This window comes from Vulpes lagopus, chromosome 22 (assembly GCF_018345385.1).
Source record: "Vulpes lagopus strain Blue_001 chromosome 22, ASM1834538v1, whole genome shotgun sequence".
Classification (NCBI taxonomy): domain Eukaryota; kingdom Metazoa; phylum Chordata; class Mammalia; order Carnivora; family Canidae; genus Vulpes; species Vulpes lagopus.
The window spans coordinates 17,590,848-17,616,738 of record NC_054845.1 but is presented as its reverse complement, the minus strand read 5'-3'; the positions used below and the strand labels follow the sequence as shown (position 1 = coordinate 17,616,738).

Genomic DNA, 25,891 nt, shown 5'->3' with positions numbered 1-25,891 from the left:
AATACTGCCTTAAAGATTAGTTTTTGGAGAAAGCTCATGAGATGATTCCCATATGAAGAACACAAATATAAAATACTTGGAATTTTATTGACTATCATAAAACCATCAATTACCTTGATTTTCTTTTTCTTACAAAGGTTAATGCTGCTCTTAACCTTTAAAGCCATCCGAAGGTTTATATAAAGGCACTTCTAATATACAATGTAAAGGTAAATATTCCTTTCTCATTTAGCAATCTGATATTTTACTTTGTAGCCTGCAAGTGTGCTACTTAATAAATGCTAAAGTAAAATGTATTGCAAATTAAGATTATCCTAGGATAATTATACATTTAAGGCAAATACTTTGCACTGAAGTTTAGGAATAGAGTTTGCATTATAGGTATTTGTATGAGTTTTTATTGTGATTTGTAGCAAGTTTCTCTCTTTCACTTCACCACTTTTTTAAGGAGTTAAAAACAAGTATATTTGAAGAAGACAGAAAAAAATAAGAAGGTAGCAAAAATTGAAATACACCTAAGTTCCAAGAAATTCGGGGGGAAGGAGTTTTATCTAGGAATGCGGAATACTAAATTATATAGGAAAATTAGCAGTTTGAATCCAACACATTTAAGAAGATCCCAATGACAGAATGTCAGTGAAGAGATGTAGTACAGTGAATTGAAAGCCTTGCTAATTTTGGGTACGAGGAATCAAATCTGATGGGATGACCAGACAATTTCCTTTTCTTTTTTTCTTTCATCCGAAGCAAAGTAATTTTGCAATCACAGTTTTATCCCAGATTTGCTTTTCATTTTCAATCTTGAAATCACTATCCATCCTTGGCAAAATCATCAACATCAGTAACAGATTTGGCAGTAACCATGTAGAAAATAGGACAAATATAGTATGGGTTTAAGCATGAGAGAGATAAATAAGCAAAATAATGAGAATGCATACCACGGTTATATTCATCGTCATCGTCTAACCAAACACACAGAATGAAAAGAGGAATCCCCAGAACGTGACACTAGAGCACAATGCCAAGATAAAAATCACTGCTAAGTCTGAGCATGACAAAGAAACAGATGGTCATGACCTCTTCTGCAGGGAGGGAAAAAAAAAAAAGAATAATGATACAAGACACTTAATAGCGAAATTGTTCATGACTGCTAAGATTCTTGGAAGAAAAACAAAATGAAGAAGCCGCTACAGGAATGAGAAAAAAAAAAAAAATACATGTCTATGTTTGCCAGCCACATTGCAGAACTGAAGAGTCACCTGTGGTTTTCCGCTTAACACAGGAGAGATGAGTTGGTCTAGTATATTTGATAGCAGGTTTTAAAATGAATTTCCTGGAGGGAGAGTGGGCCTGAACTTCTGTTTTTTTAGCAAGTTCAGCCTTCTTATAAACTGCTACGAATAAAAAAAAAACACAAGAAAAAGCATACCATCAGGAGAAAATACACACTTGGAGCAAAACCGAACGACATTTCATAAATAATTAGTTACCACTGTTAGGAAGTTTCTTCTACAAAAGAGTAACAATGAATACAAAAACATTTTTAAAGAAGTTATTGTGAAATGAACCTTTTTTCCTTCTCACTTCATCTCTGGAGACTGTGCTAGGTTCCTTTTTAGCTATTTTTCTTTCAGGAGTGGAAATTCTGCCTCTCCCGGTTTTAAAAGGCTTTTCTTTTCTATGTTTCTCGAGAGATGGTCTCCGAGCTTCCTTTTCAGCTTTCTCCTCTTTAGGAATAGTTTCTAACTGTTCTGTCATGATGCTCCTATCATCATCTGCGGATCAAAGCAAACCATGACAACAACAACAACAACGAAAGCATTAGTAACAGATGTACAAGATCCTTCATATATCTAACAAAATGCAGAACAGAGATAAAGGGACATTTTTAAACTGTTTAAAACGAAAAAGAAATCGTTTTATTTGGAAGTAGAAAATTAAAAAAAAAAAAATAATGCACACCTTGAGTGTCCACCCAGAGGCTGTCAGCATCCATGATGGAATCATCAATGGTGGTCTCGTCTTTGTAATCGTCATAGGTTTCCGTCTTATATTCTGAGAGTGCAACCTCCTCTCTCTCTGGGGAAGCTGGAGCCTCCGGGGAGCCATCCCTGGGCTCGGCCTGGGCTTCGGCGGCCTCATCGACGTGGAGCTCTTTGAGGTGGAGCTCTTCTCCGGCGCGGGGAGCCGGTCTCCTCTCCACCTCGGGCTGCTCTAGGGCTGCGAAGCGCACGCTGTGGGCGCCTGACTCCCCTTCGTCGGTGGTGGTTTGCACCACGGTGATAAAATCATCCTCGATGGTTACCACGGACTCGATCACCCCTTTGTGCTCGCCAGGGCAGGTCTCCACAAATTCCTCCCTGACCCCGGGGACGCCCAGGTCGGTGATCTGAAGGGTGTCGGAGCGGAAGAGCAGCTTGTCGTACTCTCCCTGGGCCTCGATCTCGTCTTCCTCGCTCCGGGCCTCTGCGGGCTCGATGCCGGCGGCTTCGGGCACCTGCTCTGGGACGTCGGAGGGTGTGACAGAGATATCTGGGGTCCCCTTGCTGTCCTCCTGTGGCTGCTGAATGAATTCCATCTGGACGTCGGCCCTCTCGTCCGGGGCCAGCTCGGCCTCTGAAACAGCAGGTGCACAGGGAATCTCCACAGACAATTTGATGGCGATCTCGTCTTGGATCAGAGAGGACTCCGGGGACGTTTCCTTCTTGCCCTCGTCGGCTTTCAAGGACTCCATGGTGAGGCTCTCGTGCTCGCCACTGGACTCGTAGGACTCCTCCTTGTCCACAGCCTCCTGGTGCACCAGGTCAGGCTTGGCCACCTTCTCCTTGATCTCCGTCTCGCTGGCACGGGCGCCTTCCTTCACGGGGCCAAACTCGACACCCGGAGGCGCCAACGTGGAGGGGGCGAGATCCTGCCCGACCTCGGGGGGGAGCTCCGTCTCCTGTCCCCCATCTAGGGTCAGCCCCGCGGCCATCTGCCCGAAGTCGCTGATGTGAACATCCACGTGACCCTGGTCGGCTTTCTTTGCAACAAAATCCAGTTCTGGTGCAGCTTTCCTGGAAGGTTCGACCTCCCCGACCTCTGGCACTGAGCTGAGCCCTTTCTCAGCTGCCTCCGCTGCAGGAGGGGATGCATCTTTTGCTGCGGTCGGGGGGTGCTCGGAGATTGCTCCTAATCCAGACGCTTCGGCCTGGTCGCCGGCCTCTTCCGCTGCCCTGGAGTGTTCCTTTGCATCCGCGTGTTCTTCACCCTTTTCTAGGACGGTATCCAGCTTATCACTGGCTTTCCTGTCCTGCTCCGACTCCCTAGCCGGCCCCGGCTTGTCACCAGGGACGTGCGGGGAGACCTCTTTCTCGGCCCCCAGCTCGTCTTTGACTCTGCCGGCAGCCGCCAGTTTTACTTCAATCAACGAGAGGTCCGTGGCGAGGTCTCTCCGCATCTTGTCATCGGGGCCTTCATAAAAGGACCCGCTGTCCCCGGACAGATTCTCGCTGTCTTGAACCGGCGACGGGAGCGGGACCGTGTACTTGTTGAACACACAGTAGCCCAGGTCTTCCAGCTGACTGTCCGTTTTAACCACGACGTGGTTCTCGTCGGTGACAGGGGGCAGGCCCGTACTGCCCTCCTCGGCCACAGCCTCCGATGGCACCGATTTCCTCCTGGCAACCTCGGCATCTGCGCTCACCGAAGCTAATCTGGACCTCGTGCCCGCCAGATCGAGCATCTCAGGCAGGTCAGGGGCCATGACGGTGCCATTTTTGTAATAATCTTTGGCGAGGAAAGGGGACTCACACGATGGCTCAACCGGAGCATTTTCCTCTCCCGGAGCCTTCCCCCCCTCTGGCTGTTCCTCCTCTTTGCTCTCTACCGGGAAACAAGGGGCTTTCTCCAGGGCAGGTGTGGTGGCCGGAAGGTAATCATCCCCTTCGTCCATACTTCCACTAGTGTTGGTCAGGATGTCAGAAGCCAGAGGAGAAAGATCGTGGCCCCGACCAAAGTTGAATCCGAGGGCTATGGAATCCAGGCAAGACATGGGCAAGTTGATCGACATGCTTCTTTGCTCTATTGCAGACCTCCCGCCAAGGCCGAGACTCCTGCTTAGCGTCAAGTCGTCCTTATTCTTACTGTGGAGATCCCTCTTCTCCCCATACACTTTTGGATCAATAGTAAACATCCTTTCTTGAGGAGAACTGGGTTCTTCGGGTAAATCGGCTGGATAACCCTGTGCAAGAGTGCTGTACCCTGCTTCTTGCGCTGCAGCCCTGGGCTGGGGCTCTTGGCCGGCCTCGAGTCCCTTGTCACCGTTTTTACACACGGGAGACACGGTATCCAAAGACTCTAGGGCACTTTCTCTTGTGTCGCTTAGTTCGTAGTAATCACTGCCCGGCTGGATGCTCTTTGTCACGTCTTCTTTCAAGGCAGATGTTTCGAAATACTTGGACATTCCTGACTTATCTTCATAAAATGGCATGTCAAGCTCAGCTGATGTTGCAGCCCCAGCCCCTTCAACCTTAGTGTCTTTGCCCACAACTTCTTCTTCAAAAAGGTCCTGGGTTGCACTCTTCTCACTTGCTGCAGCTGGTTCGGTCACGACTTTCTCCAGGGTCGTGGAGGTCATGGCTGAATCGGTTACTGCTTGTTCCAAACTGACAGGGAATAATAATGCGTCTGTGGTAGGCTCTTGGCCTTTCTGTTCTTCTTTTGAGAGGGCGTGCTCCATGCAGGGCTGAATGATGCCTGTTTCTCCATCTGTCAGTTTTGGGGGCTCACTGTCTTTTGGCATGGCTTCTTTGTCAGAAACGGTTGTTTTTTCCTCAAGCTTTGGCTGAGACTCCTTGTCAGTAGGTGTAGCTTCCTGCTCTTTTTTCTGTGCGCTCTCTGGCTTGATCGCCCCTTTTTCCTCTCCCAAAACTTTCTCTGGGACACCTTCTTCCACAGTTGGAATGAGGGCATCTTTGGGTAAGGTGGTTGCCTCTGAGGCTGGTGCTTCTGCCACTTTGTCGGGTTTATCCTTAGGGGGCTCTTCAGCTTTAGAACTATCTTTGGCAGGTGCTGGGCCACTGGTTTCTTCCAGAAATTTTTTGTCATCTGGCTGTAAAAAGGCAGGGGCAAAGGGTGATGCTTCTGCAACGATTTCATTCTTCATGACATCTAAAGGAAGAGTGAAGCTTCCCGCCTGAAAGGGACTTGGCATGGGAGAATCAAACTGTTTCCCTTCCCATTTTGGGATGTCCTCAAGTACATCTTTTCCCTTCATGGGTGTTAGGGGGCCGGGTGAGATGGGAGCAGCTAAACCCCACTCGTCCTTTTTTGCTTCTGTTGGCATTTCGATGAACCAGTCCTTTTGCTCTTTTGGAGTGGGGGGCTCTGCAGAGAGGCCAATACCAGGCACCACTAGGCTCGGTTCTGTCTTCTGTTTCATGTCTTCCAGCCCGGCACCAAGAGGCTGCCCAAACAGAGTGGGAGGTGCTCTTTCTTCTTCTGTGCCTTGCATGTCCTTTGTGTCAGGGGAAGTTTTCGTTGTCTCAGGCTGAGAAACTAAGGCAGCATGTTTGAGGTCTTCACCAGGCTTACTTTGTTTTTCTGACTCCTTGTCTTTCTTGTCTAATGGCTCAGCTGGAGAAGGAGTCAATTCCTGTTGATCATGGAACTCCATCTTCGAGGCTGGAAATAAACCTGAAGTAATTGGGTTGATTTTTAAACAGATAATAGGCAAGTGCTTTCAGGCAGTAAGCTTAAAATTATATTTTGAAATGACAAATGAATGGTAGGCTAAGAAAACAAAACGAAACTATGGAACATGCAAGCATGCTACCCGTTTAAAAATTAACATGAAAATGTCAGGATCGAGATATATTTGTACTACTGCTGAAATGGACTGCTGTTGCGAATCAATGCATACAGGAATTGTGTATTTTGAATACTCTTTGCTCCTCTGTTTGGGTTCTCCTAAATAGTATGTAATGTGTACGGTAGTAGAAAAAAAAATTCATGTGCCTTCTACATAAATGACAAATTAAGGAATATTGAATCAGTAATATTTAGATACAAAAATACTTTAAGGACTAAATATGAAAAACGGATGAATGTCCACTGAGCTTTTTCATTTGTGTTGTCATTTGAAAATGAACTGGCAGGCCAAGGGCAGAAGGCTAATTAATCCATAGTAAGTATTCATAGTTTCAATTAACTTGATTTACAAATGCCAGGACCAATTTTTTGAGCATTGAAAAGTTACTGGCATAATTTTTTAAGGAGTCATCTGAGATTAAATTTCAGGAATATAAATATTTGCTATTAACTTTATGTGATGTGACCTAAAAAATTAACAAGGCAGTTTCTACCACAAATTCAAAATGCTTAATCCCGAATCATCGGTTGACCTTACGACAGATGTAAGAAAATCTGAATTATATTGTTAATACTGAGAGGTCATGTGAATACAAATTTTAAAAAGAGCCGATCTTTATCATATCTTTCTCTCCCTGGTCATGACCTTGTGATCGATGGTGAGGCACTAATTGTGGCTTCAGAGATACTTCATAGAAATTAAGTGGCTCTTTATTTTTGTTTGTTCGCCAATGCAAAAGGTTTCAGAGTCTCACTTGTGTTTTAAGGTCACAGGTATTTTGTTGTGGTCATTGGAGCTAAATGTAATTATCTGGAAAAAATTTGGGAAAAAATAATAAAATTCAGTCATCGCTCAAAGAGCAAGTGTATGGATCATCATTACCTTATATACTTGTGTGTCCTGTTGTAACAATAGAAAAGAAATACTTCATGAACTTCTAATAAAGGTTAGATGGATGAAAACTCAAGAGATATGATGATGGTCAAAGACGTTGGCTGCCATGGAGAGGAAATGGTATGAGAAGCATCAGCAGGAGCTTTTAGGAAAACCAAACCAGAATTCATCGAAGCATAAAAAATATAGCACATTGCGGTTGCAAACAAAAACAATTCTACCATTTAAGCCTCTGTGTGCCAAAATCCGAGTCTACGATTTGAAAGAAAAGCGTATGAGTCGCTGTCCCAAAAATAAAAATAAAAATATACATGTATTAGCAATGTGGCTGGCAAACACTTGGAGATGGGAGGGGGGCGGACAAAAAGCTCACACAGCATCGTCAGCCTGGCTGCAAAGCGTATTGTATCATGGCAAAGTAAAACCAAGAATCAGCTGCAGCAGTGGAAGACCTAGCTGCCACACAGCACCTGTGCAAGCCACACTCTGCTCATTAAACCTACAACATCGGTCTCAGGATCATGAGAAGACCAAGCCATGGAATAGCATTGGAAAGGCATCAGGTTGGTAAGCTGCTGGAGAGATCATTTGCAACAGAACACATGCAAATCCTAGGAAAGACACACCTTCCCTGGCAGAGGAAGGGATTGTTACTTCTGGAGACACCTCGGTGACCTCTTTTACACTTTTCTCCTGTGGGGCCCCTGCTGGGGAACTCTCTTCAGGAGCTATGTGGGCCTCCACACTAGACTCCGCTGGGCCCTCACTGAGGCCCTGGGGTTGGTCTGAGGCCTTGGCAGCCCCGCACTCTTTCCCAGGAAGAGTGGCAGGTGTCTCTTCCTCAGCCATTGTTCCCTCTAGCGTTTCTTCTTCTTAGGGATGAAAAAGATGTTGACATCACGACCACAGAACAATACACGAAATGGCAGAAATACTATTCAAGGAACACTTTCAGCTCCATTACATCAACCTCATGAGAACCTCTTTTACCATTTGGACGAACAGATTAATATTCTAATGCAACTTGCATTACGTATTGCTTGGGAAATTATTCTATATAATCTGCTAATAATGATGCCTTTTACAGTCTCGTTAAAAGGCTATTTATTTTAAAACTTGAGAGCTGAAAGGGTTTTATTGCTCTATTACCCTTAGTGGAAATGGCAGTAAGTTGCACACATGTAGGAAGCTTGCTGGAAATAAGAGATGGTGCTGCTGGATAACAGATGGTTATGAAAAGACAGATGCATTGATGTACTGAAAGAAACCTTTAAATTTGCTAGACATGTGCTGTTTTCTCCAATGCAGTAAGCCCCTACATATGAATTTCTGATTACTTTATTTAAAACATGCAAACTTTAGTAAAGAATCTTTTGGAATAAAAAACACCCGGCTTCAAAATGAGAGCCATCAACTACCCTAACAGTTTTCATGGAACCCACAAACACTATCTTATTTAGTATTCAGAGGCAAAAGTATTTAGTATTTAAAGTATTAAATTATATTTTGATAGAATTTATATATGTAATATTTTTAAGGCAAAGACTTCCTCACTCAATTTATTTTATCTTCATTGCATTCCATGATATGGGAGACTATGAAAATTTCAAGGAGTAAGCAAAATATTTTGAAAAGCAAGGTCTGGGTAAAAGGTAATCTTACCACTGAAAAAAGTCTAAGGACCTCTGGGACACAGCTGTTACCATATTGCTTACACCCTTGAAATACCAATAATTAGTTCATGTATAGTTCCCCTTGATCCTGAATAAGAAACTGTGCCCATTACCTGGAAAGTCTTATTGTGCAATTCAAAACCAAACCACGGAGATAACTGAATGGCAACCAAACTGCCAAAATATCTTCCCAAAGGATGTATATCACGTGGAAAAATGTTAACAATTAAAATGTAAAATGCACACTTATGAAGGCCATGAATTATCGTGTTCATTTGCTTCTCATTTTGCACTTCAAATGCCAGTAAAATAAATCCCATTTTATTGCTTAAGAAATTAGAGGGAAATATATAAGCTGTTTTATAGTTCTACAAATGAAAGGTTCTTATGAAACATTGTTTAAATGGCCTGGTGAGAAAGACTACAGATGGAAAGGAAAGGGATTTTCTTTTGTAAGAGATACTAAAACTCCTAGGCAAGGGATGGGGGAAGAAAAGACTGCTTCATCTATTCCCTCCACCCCCCATTTAGCACTCAGGGACTTTCATTTTTGTCATTTAGTTACATAAGTAACATTAAAAAAATTCAAACTCCAAATTATTATTAAGGCCATTTTTGTAATTATAGACGAGACTTCTACTATAGCTGCTTTACTAATGTCACCCTTTTGGGTAAAGTCTAATCAAGTCAATCAATTTATTTTCCAAATCCATGTAACCTTTTGGCTTTCCATTTCCTCATTTTGTATAAATCATGTTTATTTCCACTACACTCGTTTCTCATTCGAAATTCCCCATCTTTTTCTTAATTGTTATTAAGTTTACACTATTAGAAGGACTTATTTTTTACCATGGGTTATATTTCTCTTTTAGAGTGTCTGAGCCATTGGTGCTCTTTGTTTTCCAAAGGATCCTTGAAGACATTTATTATCATGAATGTAGTTGGAAAGAATGTTTGTTCCCCATTGCCTTGGAACTATCTGCCCTTATGTTAAATACGGTCCTGTATGAAAATAAACTCTTCATGCACACAAGTGCACTTTTCTCTATTTGAAAATAAGCTCTTCACCTCCACAAAATGTGTTTTGGCTCTATTTTTGTTTTCCTTTACAAAGCTACCTAGTTAGAAAGAGGTAAATTTCAGCCCACTGCCCTCATCACGGCCAGGTATATACACTAGGGTCTGTTAGCTTTATGAGGCTGGAATGACAAAGGTTTTGGATCACTGCTTTCACTTCAGCCCAGGTATATTGATGTGAGCCAATATTTATTCACCTAGGGGGAGCCTCTGTAGTTTCTGTAGATGATTAAATGATTTGGAGAAATATATTCATTCTGTAACATGCATTCTGCCCAACACAGATTCACGATCTTTCTCTTTTAAAGAGCTATCGTATTGACATGCTCCTAAAAATGGTTGATTCTATTTAAGTATGGCCCTAGTAATATTCTGTATCCAAGGAGGAAAAAAACTATATAGTACATAGAGGACTACATACAGAGTCCTCTTCTTCAGTTTGAGTTAAGAGGACATATTCTTCCCCCACTGATTTATTTTCAGGGAGCAGAAAGGAGTCATACTTTTACTGAACTCTTTTTGATTTCTTCCCATCCCTTTCCCCTTTTTGGCGTTCTTTTCAGAAGTAATTATATAGAAAAGAAAATACCCATATGCCTCAAATGAGGTATTTGGCCAGACATCTAAACTATATAGGGACGTCACTTTCATATGGAAACAACAGGCTCCTTTCCCTCCCACCCCACATCCGAAGGTACGCTGAGTATGATGCATGTGGTCAAAGCTGCAGGCTGGGGAGGAGGAGCAAAAGGGGACCATGCTTGGTTCACCTTTCTCCTGGCCTAAGTGGGCCTCTGCACTCTGCGCTGGGACACTGGGGAGCACACTAGAGGTAGTCCATTGTGAGCTGAACAAAGGATGCTCATAGTACTCCTCATCGGAATTGGAAGGGTCATCATCAGGCACAGACACCGAGATGGAGGGGGCTAGGAGTCTACGCCTCTCCCCGCTGGTGGCAGGTTCGTGGCTGGGGAACCTGTGTAGAGGACCCACTTGATCCTCAGCCCCTTCATCTACAAACAGACACATAGGAAGAAACTGCAGGGAAAACTGGACAAGACAGACACAAGATCAGACGGACGAGACAAACACCTACACGAAGACATGACGGGTCACAGAGGTAGCACAGTGGGATGGAGGGGAATTAGCCAGACCAAGCTGATGGAGGATGGGAGGCAGTGAATGTTTCATGCATCAGTAGGCACTGAATTTACACTATCCCTTAGGTAACCTTGCCATTGATTTAAGTAAATCAAAGGCACTAACACCCTTTACTGCATAATACAAATTATCTATACACTCCCCTCCAACAAGTCAGAATAACCCAAACAAAAAACAAACCAAAAAACCCCCACTGAAATAGAAACAAAGCATTACAGTACAGACACATTATTTGGAAGAAATTCTTTCAAGTAGACTCTTTTCATGCTTCTGTCAATATATTTATAAGTTAAAAAAGAAGAAAGGTGTTAGGACCTGATGCTTTACAATTATAAGGGAAAACAGTCCTGTATGAAGCACAACCTTAATTATCTAGGATGGTCACATAGTTAGCATTTTGGTTAATTTAAGTTTTTGTTAATGACTTTTACCAGAAAACCATTTTTAATTCCAGGCCGGTTAAAAAAAATCTACAGTAGTGCATTCTTCTTCTTGTTAAGGAGAGCACAGTAGCCTAGCTCTTTCCTTGGGTGCCAAAGACTAGGGGCATCCTTTCGAACACTGGTTTTCATGGTTTTAAGAGAGTCCCTAATAACATAAACTCATTTTCTCTTCTTTTTCTTCTGAAAGCTGAAAAGAGATACAATCACCTGACAATTATTTCTACAGAGCTGGCTTCAGATTCACCAAGACTTTATTCTATGTGGTTTCATTTACACCTCTGGTTGTTTTTGTATTTCAAACCCTCGCTGCATATTTCTCATTGAAATGCTAACATAAATACTCTCATTTCTGCCTTTCCAGTGTCTTGGCTTAGAAATCTGCCTTATTTAAATATATCTCCTTAAATACACGAGGGAAGGTAAGTCTGCTTAGCACTTGGATTCTGGTATATTTCAATGAGCTCTAAGGATGATGGCAACAATATTTGGCTTCTAATGTGGTACAGAAACTACATCTCGGGCCTATATAACAGGTTCCAGGATTTGTTAATCATTATGATTTATTTACTTTTATTTAGAAATAATTTCCAAATTTCCTAACTTTCAATAATAAGAATTATTAAAATGTATTAAAAGTCTGTGTATCCAATTTTTATTTCTATCAAAATTTAAGCAGGCAGATTATAGCATTTATTTGAAAATGTACTGTATCGTTAGGGCAGTATCTTATTTTCAGCAACCAAGTGCTAACAACCTGAAATAAATTTGAAATCGTAAAGATATGAAAATAATATCTCGTAGAGGGAATACTTTTAATTTCTTGAGCACATTATTTACTGATTGTTCCATGCTATTTTTTCCTGGATGGCTGCTCAGAACTTTTTCAGCCATCATGCTTATTATATCATGGGATAGCAGAAGCCTAAAATTACATTTGATATTCTTAGTTCCAATTCTGCACGATTTCTTAGCTGAGCAGATAATTGGCTGAGATCTGTCCTACAACACTGGCTGAATCATAAGCCCTGGGCTTGTCACGTGTCCTAGTCATTCATATTTCCTCCAGGACTCCTTGAGTCTCTAAACGCTTCATATATGCAAGTTACTTCCAAAACTTCCAATATGCTCAACAGATTGCATAGACAATAAGTGAAAATGGCACATTTTTCTCTCTGCTGTGAAACACCTTCTGGGGAGTAGAGCCAACTAGAGTATAAAACTAAAGAATTTGAAGCTGAGAGCTGGTAGTTTAAAGGCAATACTCCTTGGATGTTATAACCTTTTGAAGATTTTGACTTCCTATTTCTTGGAAGGAAAAGGCACTCATTTCTGAAAGTGCCAAAATGTGAAAACAGCACAGAGTCTTGCTTCTGATCTGTAATATTTCAAAGAAACAGTATTTTCTATCCTGAAAACTTTTACTCTAAACAGAGAATGAGAAAAAAGAGAAAAAAAAAAAAAAAAAAAAAACCTTTAAGGGCTGCAGTGGAGAGGAGCTTCTTTGTAGTATTTGTATGGCACGGAGCCAAGCAACTTCAAAAGAATGTCTGGCAAAGCCCAGTCTTGGTACTATGAGCTGTGTGTGCTCCAACTCTCTGCTTAGAATCTCTGAGCCTGAAGTCCATCTCTAGGCTCCAGGGATGTGTTAGGTAAGTTATACTAAGAGGATCACAGCTAGCTTGGTTCCAACAATAATGGCAGAAGAAATAGATCCTATTTGCTATTGAATCATGTGTGGCATCTCAATGGGGGTGGTGGGATACACACTAATTATAAGTAGTGAATTATTTATTTTGGTATGCTTTCCAAAAAAAGGAAATTGGTCTAGTACCTTGATCCAAAAAGAAACCTCTCATTGGAAGATCATTTCCCTTTCTTGACCCCACATTTAAGAACCCAGATAAGAGATGGCTTTAGGGACACGGTGGGGCTGTGATTGCAGGGTCTGAGATTTGAATTGGAATTCTGGATTACTAGCCACGAATCCAGGGGCATGAAGTGGAAGTGAATAATCATCTATCTCTGCAGGTTGCCGGGAGGGTTAAATGAGGAGATGTCTGAGAAAGTGCCAACTACAATGCTGGACTCCACATACGTTAGCATCTTTGTCTTCAATTTGTCTTCAGACAAATTGTTATGTACTTCTGCTTTCCATTCATTGGATACACCAAATCTAGACTTGAGAGATTTATTAAAAGTGAAATCACTTCATAAGTTAGCTTTGTTACTGAAGGCCAGAATTCAATGTCATCCTTTTACACATGCTTTGGGGGACTCTGCTTTCCCCACAAAATATTCTATTTCATTTAATAAAGTGATATTTTAAAGGATAGGGTTGCTTTATGAACCTTGCACTTTGACATAGCTCTGTTGTGTAATGATAACTTTTTAAAATGAAGCTTACCTGATTCATGATCATGGAGATATACATTTTCCCTAATTTATTTTCATACAATTTATTTCAGCATTTAACAAAAATTTTTTTTGAGTTAAAAATAAATTTAGAAGGCTGGCCACATAGAAGCCAGCCTTGGTCTGTCAGTCCCCTTTGGTACCAGAGTAGTCATTCTTCCGAGAGATGGAGTCTCTTGGGGGTATCGGGGACTCAGGGAATTTGCCTGTCCTGGCATTACCGCATCTGCCCCCTGCCCGGGGCAATTGGCTCTACTTACATTGTTCTTCACTCTCTCTAAGCCCTTTCCTATCTGCAGGCTTTTGACTGAGGACTTCTTAGTTTGCCAACTGCGTTTGCTCCCCAGAATGATATGGAGGGAAGAATGCTTTCAGATTCATGGCATCACTGACACAGGAAAACACTACCCTAGGATTCTGGAGTAAATCTAAGAGGGCAGAAAGTTTCCTTGTTCTATTTTCAGATGATTCCATTGTTCTTGCAGGGCTTCCAAATCCTAATAGCTCAGTCCAAATGACAACTATTATGGTTAGGCCAAAAAGAAAAAGATTAATTTGAAAACATCACACCTAGTGCAGTATTGATTCATTATACCTGAGTTTCCTTTTAAGTATGCTACCTGTTTATTTTTTCCATCAAAATCTCTGTTTCCCAGAATAAGCACACAACCTGGGAGTTATTAATATTACATCAATTATAATAAATGAGTATTCACAACTTACAGTAATTAACATCTCAAATTATTTTTGGTGGAAGCATTCATGCTTCCCCTTTGGGAAAGAGCAGCTTTTAAAAATGTGTGATAATTAATAAAAAGTAATCACAGCCTCAAAATCATTGAATTACTCAATCCAAGAGCTCTCATATTTATGTAAATGGATTGGCAGTCACATGCCTCTAGATTAAAGTTTCTTTCAGAGTGTATTGAAGTAGGAAAAAAAAAATCTCCTAGATAAAAAACCCACATGCTCCTTTCCCACCCAAACTGCTATGAGCTACACATTAATAGAATATTTCCTGGTCTTTGCAAGCCAATTGGTTTGAAGAATTGAAGAGTTGAATCTTGTGACTTTTCACTAATTTATTTTCTGATAAAATTAAAAAAAAAAAAAAACCTTATACATGCTTTAAGAGTGGTCTAAAATAAGACAGGGGCTAGTATGATTAAGTAGATCCATATCTTTCACCTCTTGAGGAAATAATATTACTTGGCCTTTAAATTAATGAGGTAGCATTTATAAAATACATATTTTTTCATATAATTAATTAAAAATGGTTATCTGTTTAAAAGCAAATCATTAGGCCTTCCTAAAATTTAATGCTTTCTTCTGAAAAAAATGGAAAATAAAATTCAATAAAATATAAGTTTAGGGGACGCCTGGGTGGCTCAGTGGTTAAGCGTCTGCCTTTGGTCCAGGGCGTGATCCTGGAGTCCCGGGACTGAATCCCACGTCGGGCTCCCTGCATGGAGCCTGTTTCTCCCTCTGCCTATGTCTCTGCCTCTCTCTTTCTGTGTCTCTCATGAATAAATAAATAAAATCTTTAAGAAAAAATACAAGTTTGGTTTGAAAAATGTTAAGAATAAAATATCTTCAATCTTCTTCAAAAGGAAGTAAGTTTAAATTTTCCCCAAATATACTCAAACAACACAGGGAAAGCACTCCCCACAAATAAGGAAACAGTTACTATGGAAAATGTACCAAAATGTAAAAATTATTCTATGGTTTATTTATATTTTCATTATATCTATGATATCACCCACCAGAAAGCAGACTGGGTGAATTCCCAGGTAGATGGGTGGACCCTACTGCTCTTTCTGCTACAACTCCCATGTAAGAGTTAATAAGGGTAAATTACTTGACCTCCAGCCACACCCAGTGAACATCTTGGGTTAAGAAGATTCTCTGAAAGGCTTGAAGTAAAGGGATTAGAAACATTTTCAATGACCTGAGGGAAGTACAGCTGTCATGGAAGGTTTCCCACTGCATTCCAAGTGAAATCAAGACTCTGAAACAAGGCGGATACTGCTGACCCATAAACCTCTTTGCTACTCTACCCCTTTTCACTACCCAGGAGCCATGGGATGTCTCCAGTTCCTAGAACACTTTATGCTCTTGCCCACCTGAGTCCCGTTGCACGTCCTGGTCTTCCTGCCCCAAATGACTATTCCCTCCATCTTTGCTTGACTAACTTTTCCTCATACTTCTGAGCTCAGCTCCTCACCATCCAATAAATTAAGATTTCCCTTGTTCTATCTTAAAGCCCTCTGTTCTTTTCCTTCCATGCTAATCCAACTTGAAATTATTTATAAGCTAATTTATTGGCTTTCTGTTCTCCATCAGACTGCGTGTTCCTTATAAGCAGGGATCATGTCTGTTTTGCTCACTAGCATATAGCTAGAATTTGAAAAACACACTGTAGGTGCTCCATAGCTATGTGCCAATGAATGGATAAGGTAAAAAAAATCTTTTAAATCTATAAACTAAAAGATCAAATCACATTTTTCAGGAAACTAACTAATAATCATAACTGCCACTGATTATAGTCTCTAAATTTTCTTTTATTCTTTGGGATAATTTAGTTTGGTTAACATTATTTGAGGCTGTAAATTAGAAAAAGAAAGGCCTCAATTTAAGAAAGAAAAAGCTCACTAAAAGAAGCTTAGGTGTATAAATCTGTGACAATAGTAAATTATGTTTATTGATAGCTCATAGTTCTGTAATTTAGAAAAATCTCTATTAGGAAGTCAAAGAATATTTTAAAAGAAACTAATTACAAAGTATAAAAATAGTCTTTTGTGATGTTCAATTTTTAACAGTAAAATAAGTGCTAAAAGGGACAATAAATGAAAAAAAAATTAAGGAATAAAGTGGAATGATATTAAAATTCTGATTTTAGTATATGAAAACTAAATTATATTGAAACAACACTTTAGCTATAGCTCTTCTCTGCCTTCTATAACTCAAACAATACACAAAAGTTAGCTGACTTAAGTCAGAAACCTAATAATAGTTCGTTTTTAAATAGTGCCTTTCAGCTCAGATTCTGAATCAAGATTCTTCAAAAGTATCCCTCTGTTTTATTAACAAGAACTGAAAAGCTGACATAGCATTCTATGTTGACTAAATGCATAAATATATTCATGGACAATAACAGGTCTCAGCAGGAAAGAAGCCACGATCTCAGCTTCCAGTTCACTGCTCTCAATATCAGATTCATTCACTGACTTCTTCATGTATTCATTAATATTTATTGAGAGTTTGCTACAGGCCAGACCCTAGGGAAGCCCTTGGCAGCCACAATAGTGAGCAAAACAGACAATTCCTGACAATATTTCCTTACGATTTCATCAAGAAATTTAATTTTGTTCAGTCACTTAGAAGATTGGATTGTATCTTCTCTGTCAGAGCATTTTATATTAATTAAGTGAACTGGTTTTCTGTAACTATTTTAGCAATTTAAACACAAAGTTATCTTCTCCTGTATCAAGCAGATATCTCCTTTTTTATTTACTATATTCCTCCTACTTCTGATTTTGTATAGATAAATGATTATACATTTAAGTAAAGTCTTTGTTTCTTCTTGGCTGTTTGAAACAGACAGATCTCAAGCTGGGTCACATACTAACCCATACCAAGTCCACTGCTTATGAATTGATGCTAATTTACCCTTTATCAGAAGACAAACCTTTTCAAAAAGTCCAATGGGCCTTACCTTCTTCCACTGGGACAGTCTGTTCTGAGGCTGGTGATGGAGGTGGAGAAGGAGGCAGATTAGCTGTCTCTTCAGCTGCTAAAGATCAAATAGTGGAAAAATGAGATACAATTAATCCTGTTAGGTCATGAGTTGTGTAACAGCTCTGCCATCTGTAAAAAGGCCTCTCTATGAAATTTAGGAAAAGATTGAATAGTAAGTTGCCCTTGACTTATTTTCTGTTGTATTGCTTGATTCACATATCTTAAAAAACCTAAAAGGAAAGAGAAATATTTAATATTTTTAAAAAATTGTTTTATCTTCCCTATAAAAATGGATTAAAAATGCCTGTTAAAGTTCTATCATTAATCCCACAAATGTGTCTGCTTGTTCAATTAATAAAATATTTTATTCTGGCCCTAATTAACTATATTCAAACACATAGGCAAGCATTTTAATTTGGATTTAGCTTGGCTGACTGAAAAAAATATATCAGAATTCTATATTGTTCAACTTCTTGATTTAGAAACAAATGTAACCTTCAATCACAGGATTATAGGTGATGTATTTTTAAAAAAATACAACATTTTGTCCACTGAGTGTAATGTCAAACTGTATTTCTGTATATATTCTCAGAAAATAAAAATGAAGCTGTCACAGCCTAAGGCAACCTTCAAACAGAAACCATGTCCTAGTTGGAGTCAAGTAAACTTTTGGCCTTGGCATTATATGTGAAGAACCAAAGAGAAAATTTCTAAAAGATATAATTCATCCACAGTTAACTCTTTCTTCTTGAGCAACTCATTTGAAGGTAAGGGATTGCAAAAAGGAAATATTCATCATCAAGGCCAGTAGGAATTTTATTTGCTCTACTTTATAGAGCATGTATTTTTTACTCTCATAAAGCAGCTTTGGGATGACTGGTGACTTCTTAGTTCCCTGACCCCATGGGTCTCTATATAACATATTTTAAGGCTTCAAAATTAAAAGAAAAAAAAAAAGAGGTATAGGAGTTCTTTAAGGTATAGGAGGTATAGTTCTTTAAGGTATAGGAGTGAACCACAAACAGAAGTTTAATGTTTTGAATAAGATAATTTTCCCCCTATTTTAAGAGACAAATAAACCTTTATGATCTAAGGACATCTTACTGCAAATAATGAGTATCTATTATTCTGGAAGAGTAGAATTTTTGTTGCTTAATCTTTGAGTCATTTAAATTGCTTAAAGGAGTATTGACCAGAAAATCAAATATTAGACTGAGACAGAATTGAATATGTTCTATTTTTAGACTTAAAAGATTATATTTTTCTATGAATTAGTTATATGAACATGTGAAATAGACATATGTTGAACCTAAGAGTTTCCTTTCTTGTGTCTCTGCATGTATATACATCATATCATCTATCTATCTATCTATCTATCTATCTATCTATCTATCATCTATCTAAAGGAGGGGCAACAAGCCTTTGGCTAAGAGTGTTTTCTCTGGCAAGCACCATTTATTATCTGTTTTGCCCAGGGGGCATCTGACTTGTGATCAAGGGAGACAGCACTGATATCTCAAGTGCTTTTAAATGAACCAAGTGAAGACCAGTACATTATATGAGATACAAAGTCATTCATGATTGTAACAAAGCTCTGACTATAGGTTTTTTGTGGCTGGTTCAGGGAGACCCAAACAAGGCTAGACTCACCAAAACCCATAAAGGGAAATAATCATTTCTCATTTAAGTATTTACACATTTTCTTTATAAGTGGGTGCCATGACATCAATATGCATTGGCTTTATTTTTATAATAAATATCTCTAGTGGTCTAGAAATGAAAATTTAAAATTAAGGGAAATTTAGGGGCAGAGTCTAACTATAAGCATATTACTCTGAAGACTGTCCATATACTACAAATGAGCCTGTCAAGAAAGGTAAAAATAGGTGCCAGGGCCTCCCAACAGAGAGGGGTTTGATGAAAGTTATATATAAGGATGAAATAGGAGATAGGGCCTCTCTTCGACCATGAAGATTTGGTCCTGTGATTAGGATGCTGCACATACAGCTCTTGAACTAAGGTGTTTCTCATTTACCTAAAGGCAGAGCTGCAGGTTGATCTTTATGTTGAGCTTCTTTCTCTTGTTCACCTTTCAGGACTGCTACAGCCTCAGCCGTGACTACTTGAACTATCCTTGCAGACACCTCCTCTGTAATAAATAGTACAAAAGAAAACAAAATAGTGAGATGTCTAAAACAGATAGCAAAGAGGAAAAGCAATGAAACAATATAGTTGATTAGAATTTTATTTTGTCTTCCCCCAAAAAAGTACAAAAGAATTTATTAAATTGAGGATAAAACACAAATACATATAACCAAAAAAAAAAAAAAAGAAGAAGAAGAAGAAGAAAGAAAAAAGAGGTTGACATTCTGGAAACTAGGCAAAATGAACACAGAATGAAAGAAAAATAATTTTATGGCAGTTTATTTTTAAAAAGCTGTTTATACAAACAGAAACAATTAAAATTTTTGTACCAAGTAAAACAAATTCAGAGAAGAAAAGATTCATTTTGGATTTAATATAAAATGTTTTGTAGTTTTCTAGAAAAGTTTGATTATAATAAGTTTCTATGCTGATTTGCAGAAATACCATGATTTAAAATCTAAAGAAGATGCCTCAAAACGTGAATTTGTGATCAAACAGCATTATCCAGGATCAATGTGAACAAGATCTATTCAGAAAGACCTGGGAAGATAAAATTTTAATGAAATACATAGAAATTATATAGCAGATGGTTTCTTTCTAAAGAGCTACTATTCTAGATAGCAGATGTTTTAAAGATCCTTAAGGCCATATGACATACACTCACCTAGTCAGTATAATAGCTTCATTAAAAAGCAGGGGGAGATTCATCATTAAAATGACCAGCCTGTGAGATGCCAGATAGCTAATTTTTGGCTTAAAGTAGTACCTACTGGAGCATATCTCAATGCTAATGTTATATAACCAAGTTAGAAAAATATTCAAGAAATAATGTTCTATGCATCATAGGCAAAAAATGAAAGAAGCCATTTGAAGGGCGCCTGGTGGCTCAGTCAGTTAAGCATCTGAATTGATTTTGGCTCAGGTCATGATCTCAGGGTGGTGAGATCAAGCCCCACATCCAGCTCTGCGTTGGGCATGGTGCCTGTTTAAGATTCTCTCTCTCTCTCCCCCTGCTTCTACCCCTACCCAGTCTGGAAAAAAAAAAAAAAAGGAAGGAAAAAAAAGAAGACTTTTGAGATTAAAAATAATATTCTAAGTTAGAAATAAATTCTCCAGATTTTAGTTTTCATTATCTTTGTATACAAACATCATACTAACAAATAACCCTACTTACAACCCTTATAGAAACAAGTTGTACTGGACAAGGAGGATAGTGGTAATGGGATTTGTTCTCATAATTTTAGCAAAGATTTTAGAATAAATACTTCATTGAACTTTCTTATGATCAAAATTTACACATTTACAAGCAGGTTACCAGGAGTTGGGAGGGAGGTGGGATCCTGTTTCTACCTGGTTCATTTAGATTCCTTACCCCACCCAGGATGACAGAGAGAATAGTGCTTAAAAACCAGCTTTTGGGGTGAGCAATCCACTTGAATCAGATTTATCTGAATTTTAAAAGCTAGATTACCTGATTGAGCATATTTGCCTTTATATGTCTAACTTCCTGATGTTTTAAATAGCCACCTGACACTGTAACCTATGTATCATCGTAAGGAGTACACTGTAAACACCCTTATCTAGAATGAGTAGCACTCACAGCAACAGAAGCAGTATTTCAAAAATATCATGGTGCTTGCTATGTGCCTAACACCCCGCTAAGGTATTGGCCCTATTTCAGTGAATGATTTACTATTATTACTCCCATTTCACAGATGAGAAAACAGAGGACTAATAGGGTTAGGCCAGACAGTCATACATCATCATTATTAGATTTAGAAAACCAACCAACTCCCAAACAATTAGGACCTTGTAAAATGCCTTAGATATTAAAACTGTGATTTAATATTTCTTTTATGTTTGAAGTATAGTTTTATGAAGCTGAAGACCTCATTCAAATCTTAAGTATGCAAACAGCAAGTACTGAAAGGCTACGCAAAAATATTTTCTGAAAAAGTTTTAATTTCTACGGAAAGGCTCCAGAGATTTACTTCAGGTATTTATATGCTGAGTACTTTTTATAAATCCTTTTTTTCACACAATACACTTTGCACTCTCAATTTAGTTTAATTATTTCAAAATGATTTTGAAATCATAATTATTCTTTCCATTTTTTTCAATATTTAAAAAAGATTCTTCTTAGTTTAAACTAAATTGATAGTGCAAAGTGTATTGTGTGAAAAAAAGGATTTATAAAAAGTACTCAGCATATAAATACCTGAAGTAAATCTCTGGAGCCTTTCCGTAGAAATTAAAACTTTTTCAGAAAATATTTTTGCGTAGCCTTTCAGTACTTGCTGTTTGCATACTTAATATTTGAATCATGATCATAATCATAATTATCATCAGAATCATAATTATGATTTTGAAATCATAATTAACCTATTTCAAAATAGTAAGGTTATGACCTATTCTTATAAGGTGGTTATTTTTTTCTTATGATTTTATTTATTCATGAGACACAGAGAGAACCAGAGACAAAGGCAGAGGGAGAAGCAGGCACCCTGCAGGGCTTGATCCCAGGACTCCGGGATCACAAGCTGAGCCAAAGGCAGATGCTTAACCACTGAGCCACCCAGGTGCCCAAAGTTGTTTTATCCTATGCAATTTAACTCACAGTATCAAAGTTTTAGAGCTAAAAGGGCTTTAAGAGTAGACTATATCTAAATCCTTTCATTTTGTAGATGAGGAAGTAAAAGCTAGGCACGGTTATGAGAGATTTGCTCAGGTTCACACAGCTGATGGAGGCAAGCTGAGATTAGAACCCCGGTTTCCTGACTATTATGCTATTCTTTCTCCCAAGCAGAAAAACAGCATTAGAAATAATGAGAAAATAACCATAAACTTTAAGTCTTGTGACAATGATCAATGGAAATATATGAACTTTTCTAAGGTATGAACTAAGGAAACATATTCACCCTCACACCTACTGTCTACCTAAAGGGCAAAACTGCTATTTGTGACTATATTTTGAGACTATGAACCAAGCAATGGACCATAACTGAGCAATAACTATATATCCATGCATGTATGTATGTATATCTACCTATCATCTCTATCATCTATCTGTATCTTCTAGATAACTTAGATATTTTAATAGATAACTTACCTACTTTTGTATTTTAATTTCCAATGAAATTCAGATACTTAAAAAAACAATAAATTGGTTTTTAGCACTTATAGAACCTCAGTGTTTCACAGGAAATTCAGTGTAATGGGGAGGTGGAGCAAATACTGCAGAAATTGGCACATATATAAAACCCATGTATTTTATGGATCATTCCTGCATTTCCCTGCTGGTATACATACAAAATGCACTATCTCCTATGGCATTTAGTACATCTTGCATGAAATTGTACTGGTACACATGCCTTGTCTCCCTTGCTATGTAAAGTACTCAAGTCAAAGACTCTTTATCACCCCAAAGCTCCTTCCATTGATATTTACTCAGATTGGATGCTTAACACAATATTTTGGAAGTATGAAAAATTAATATAAAAGGTTTTGTTCATGTTATTTACGCAAGTTTAGAAATAAATTCATGCTCACTATTATATTTACTAGCTTTACCCCTTCCTCAAATTAATCATTCACTAAATTATTGTTTAAGTTTTGATGATTTTAAAACAGTATTTCTTAAATGAGTATCCCAGATTCTTATGTAGCTATTGGTCAATTCTTCAGAGCCTGAGAATGCTTAATGTGGATTAAATTTCTTAAATTGGGAAAATAATCCAATAAAAATAGTAAAAAGTATCTATTGGTTTATGTGAACAAATTATAACTGAGCAAAGCTACCATACTTTCTTTTTGTATGGAATTGCATTTAGAATAGTTTTGACATTTCGGGAAATTAGTTTATCTGTTGTGGGCTAATAAGAGATCAGAGGTAAAAATTATACAATAAAAAAACACATTCACATGAGACGTAGGCCAAAAAACATGATGGCACACTATAAAAAGACTTTCAAAATATTCTAGAGACAAGGAAAGGAAAAATTGAATCATTATTTCTCTCCAGTCAGAATGGACATGTGCAACCTAAATCAAATGTACTGTATCAGTCAATACCACATTTATTGTGAGCAATGATTTAATTTCAATAAAACAATACTATTTATTTTATACGATAAGTAGTAAGACATTTGAATTTTATTGGTTTGTTGTTTCAGATAAAATTCATTTAGGTGTGTTTGAGTTTCATAGTTGAATAAATGCTTATGAATAAGGCAATTTTACATTTGTATGTATTTAAGCAAAACTTGTAAGAAAATAATTTAACTCAATCTTGGGAAAATTAACTATTTTTCCTCAAAAGAATTTAACAGACTTTAAGAAATGTTATTTTATTTTATTTTTTTTAATTAATTTTTATTGGTGTTCAATTTACCAACATACAGAAAAACACCCAGTGCTCATCCCGTCAAGTGTCCACCTCAGTGCCCGTCACCCATTCCCCTCCAACACCCGCCCTCCTCCCCTTCCACCACCCCTAGTTCGTTTCCCCGAGTTAGGAGTCTTTATGTTCTGTCTCCCTTCCTGATATTTCCCAACATTTCTTCTCCCTTCCTTTATATTCCCTTTCACTATTATTCATATTCCCCAAATGAATGAGAACATACACTGTTTGTCCTTCTCCGATTGACTTATTTTAGAATAATCGAACAGGGTAAGTGGGAACCCAGTTAATGACATATCTTTAATTTTTTGGAGCAAATAATATTGCTAAAACTTCAAACAGGTAATTGTATTGCTTAATATTCATTTCACAGTGTGAAAAAAAAATGAGCATAGAATTGTTCCGGGGGTTTTAATTGGTCCAGCCACTTTAAAAGCTTCCTCTAAGCAAGGGCTGCCATCAATGCAGAGATGGAAGCTTTCTCCAAGGAGAAGCAGCCTTTTACCGATGGAAATCCAATCAGCGGCTCTCCTGGAGTAACCTTTACCCTTATAGCCTGGTTCCTGGGACAGAAGAGAATTCACACAGGGTTTGGGTAAAGTTCAGAGAAGATTAATGGTAAACATGTCAAACAAACACAGAATACAAAGAAAGTCACAAAATCAGACTTATGAAAATGTAAACATAGAGTTACAGTGTGTGTATGATATATCTCTATCTCTCTATATATCACTGATTCTATCCATTTATCCATCCTACCTGCCATATATCCAACCATCCATCTATCCATCATATCTTTCTATATAGGAGATCACTGTCTCTTATATTGTATGTTAAAGGAAGTCACATGACTTTAATTTAGAGAAATGTGGGTGCAAACTCTAGCACTGCTACATCCAGTTATTTCATATTTAGGAATTTACTCAAACTATTGGGTTTCAATGCCTCACACATGAAATGGAAATAATAATAGCCCCTGTCTCACAGGTCACTGTGCAGATGCAATTGTGTAATTATATAACAGGTGTGACATATTAAGGAACTTAAGCTTTCCAAATAGTTCTTCTCCGAGGTGTCTTTACTTTCCCCAGTCATAAATTCTTTTAGGTCCTCTACCTTAGTATTTCTGCTTTAAAGAAAGAGCAACTTGGGGGCCTGGGTGGCTCAGTCTGGTTAAACCTCTTGGTTTGGGCTCAGATCATGATCTCCGGGTTCTGAGATCAGACCTGCATCCAGTCCCATGTGGGGCCCTGTAAGTCCCAAGTGGAGCCCATGTCGAGCCCCACATCAAGCCCCATGTTGGGCTCCATGCTCAGCACAGAGTCTGCTTGTTTCACTCCCTCTGCTCCTCTCCCCACTCTCTCTCAAATAAATAAATACAATCTTAAAAAAAATAAAGAGCAACTAAAGTTCCGACCCAACTAGGCTATTACTATTATGAATGTCAGATAATATAGCTAATCTGCAATCATCTATGTTGATGCCAGGGACAGTGTTTTTTTTTTTTTTTCCCCTAGATAAAATTAGAGGGAAGTAAAAACTTTCTTTTTTATTTGTTATCCTCATTTTCCTAGCAGTGTAGGTCCTAGGCTCTAGATTTGAGCAGATTTGATCTGCTCTAGATTTCTGCTAGCAAGTTCCAATTTAGGACCATCTTCTGGGCAGTACTTTAAAAGGTGTGATAGCCCCTGTCTACTCTTAAGGACAATTAGTAATACGAAAACCTATTTTGAGGTAAGAGATTAATGTACATTTTAATTTTTCATTGCTTATTTTTTCTACTTCTTTAATCCCTTTTCTACCCTATTTTTTGTTATTTTTTTCTTTGACACATTTTATGTATAAAATTATGAATAGGACTTAGTTGTTCAGAAGATTAAAGATAAATCTAGATTTTACTGGAATTATTACTGGGAAATTGTTCATTATACACAAGCAAAAGTAACACTGATCTTCACATTACACTTCTTAGTGTAAACTGAAATTATGAAAGGCTCAGTTGTCTTTCTTTTGAGCATCTAAAGTTTTCTTATAGTGGGCATTTTTAGTTTATGTTAAAAATTGTCTTAGTTAAGGAGTGTTTGTAATATGTACTTTA

At 38.3% G+C, this 25,891-nt stretch overlaps 1 protein-coding gene across 19 annotated transcripts in view; it reads right to left on the bottom strand.

The window, feature by feature from the left end:
• The window catches only part of MAP2 (microtubule associated protein 2), a 216,633-nt gene that overhangs the window by 34,740 nt on the left and 156,002 nt on the right, over positions 1 to 25,891 (bottom strand). For 8 of the 19 annotated variants that reach the window (XM_041737518.1, XM_041737516.1, XM_041737517.1 and 5 more), the window contains 5 exons: positions 19,285 to 19,398; positions 17,227 to 17,304; positions 1,963 to 5,676; positions 1,569 to 1,775; positions 1,260 to 1,394 (listed from right to left, as the gene is read on the bottom strand). In XM_041737518.1, the coding sequence (XP_041593452.1) occupies positions 1,260 to 1,394; positions 1,569 to 1,775; positions 1,963 to 5,676; positions 17,227 to 17,304; positions 19,285 to 19,398 (4,248 nt within the window). Of the gene's footprint in view, positions 1 to 1,259; positions 1,395 to 1,568; positions 1,776 to 1,962; positions 5,677 to 7,371; positions 7,623 to 17,226; positions 17,305 to 19,284; positions 19,399 to 25,891 lie in introns of those variants that run through there. The other 11 variants (XM_041737532.1, XM_041737534.1, XM_041737533.1 and 8 more) reach the window with 5 other exon arrangements.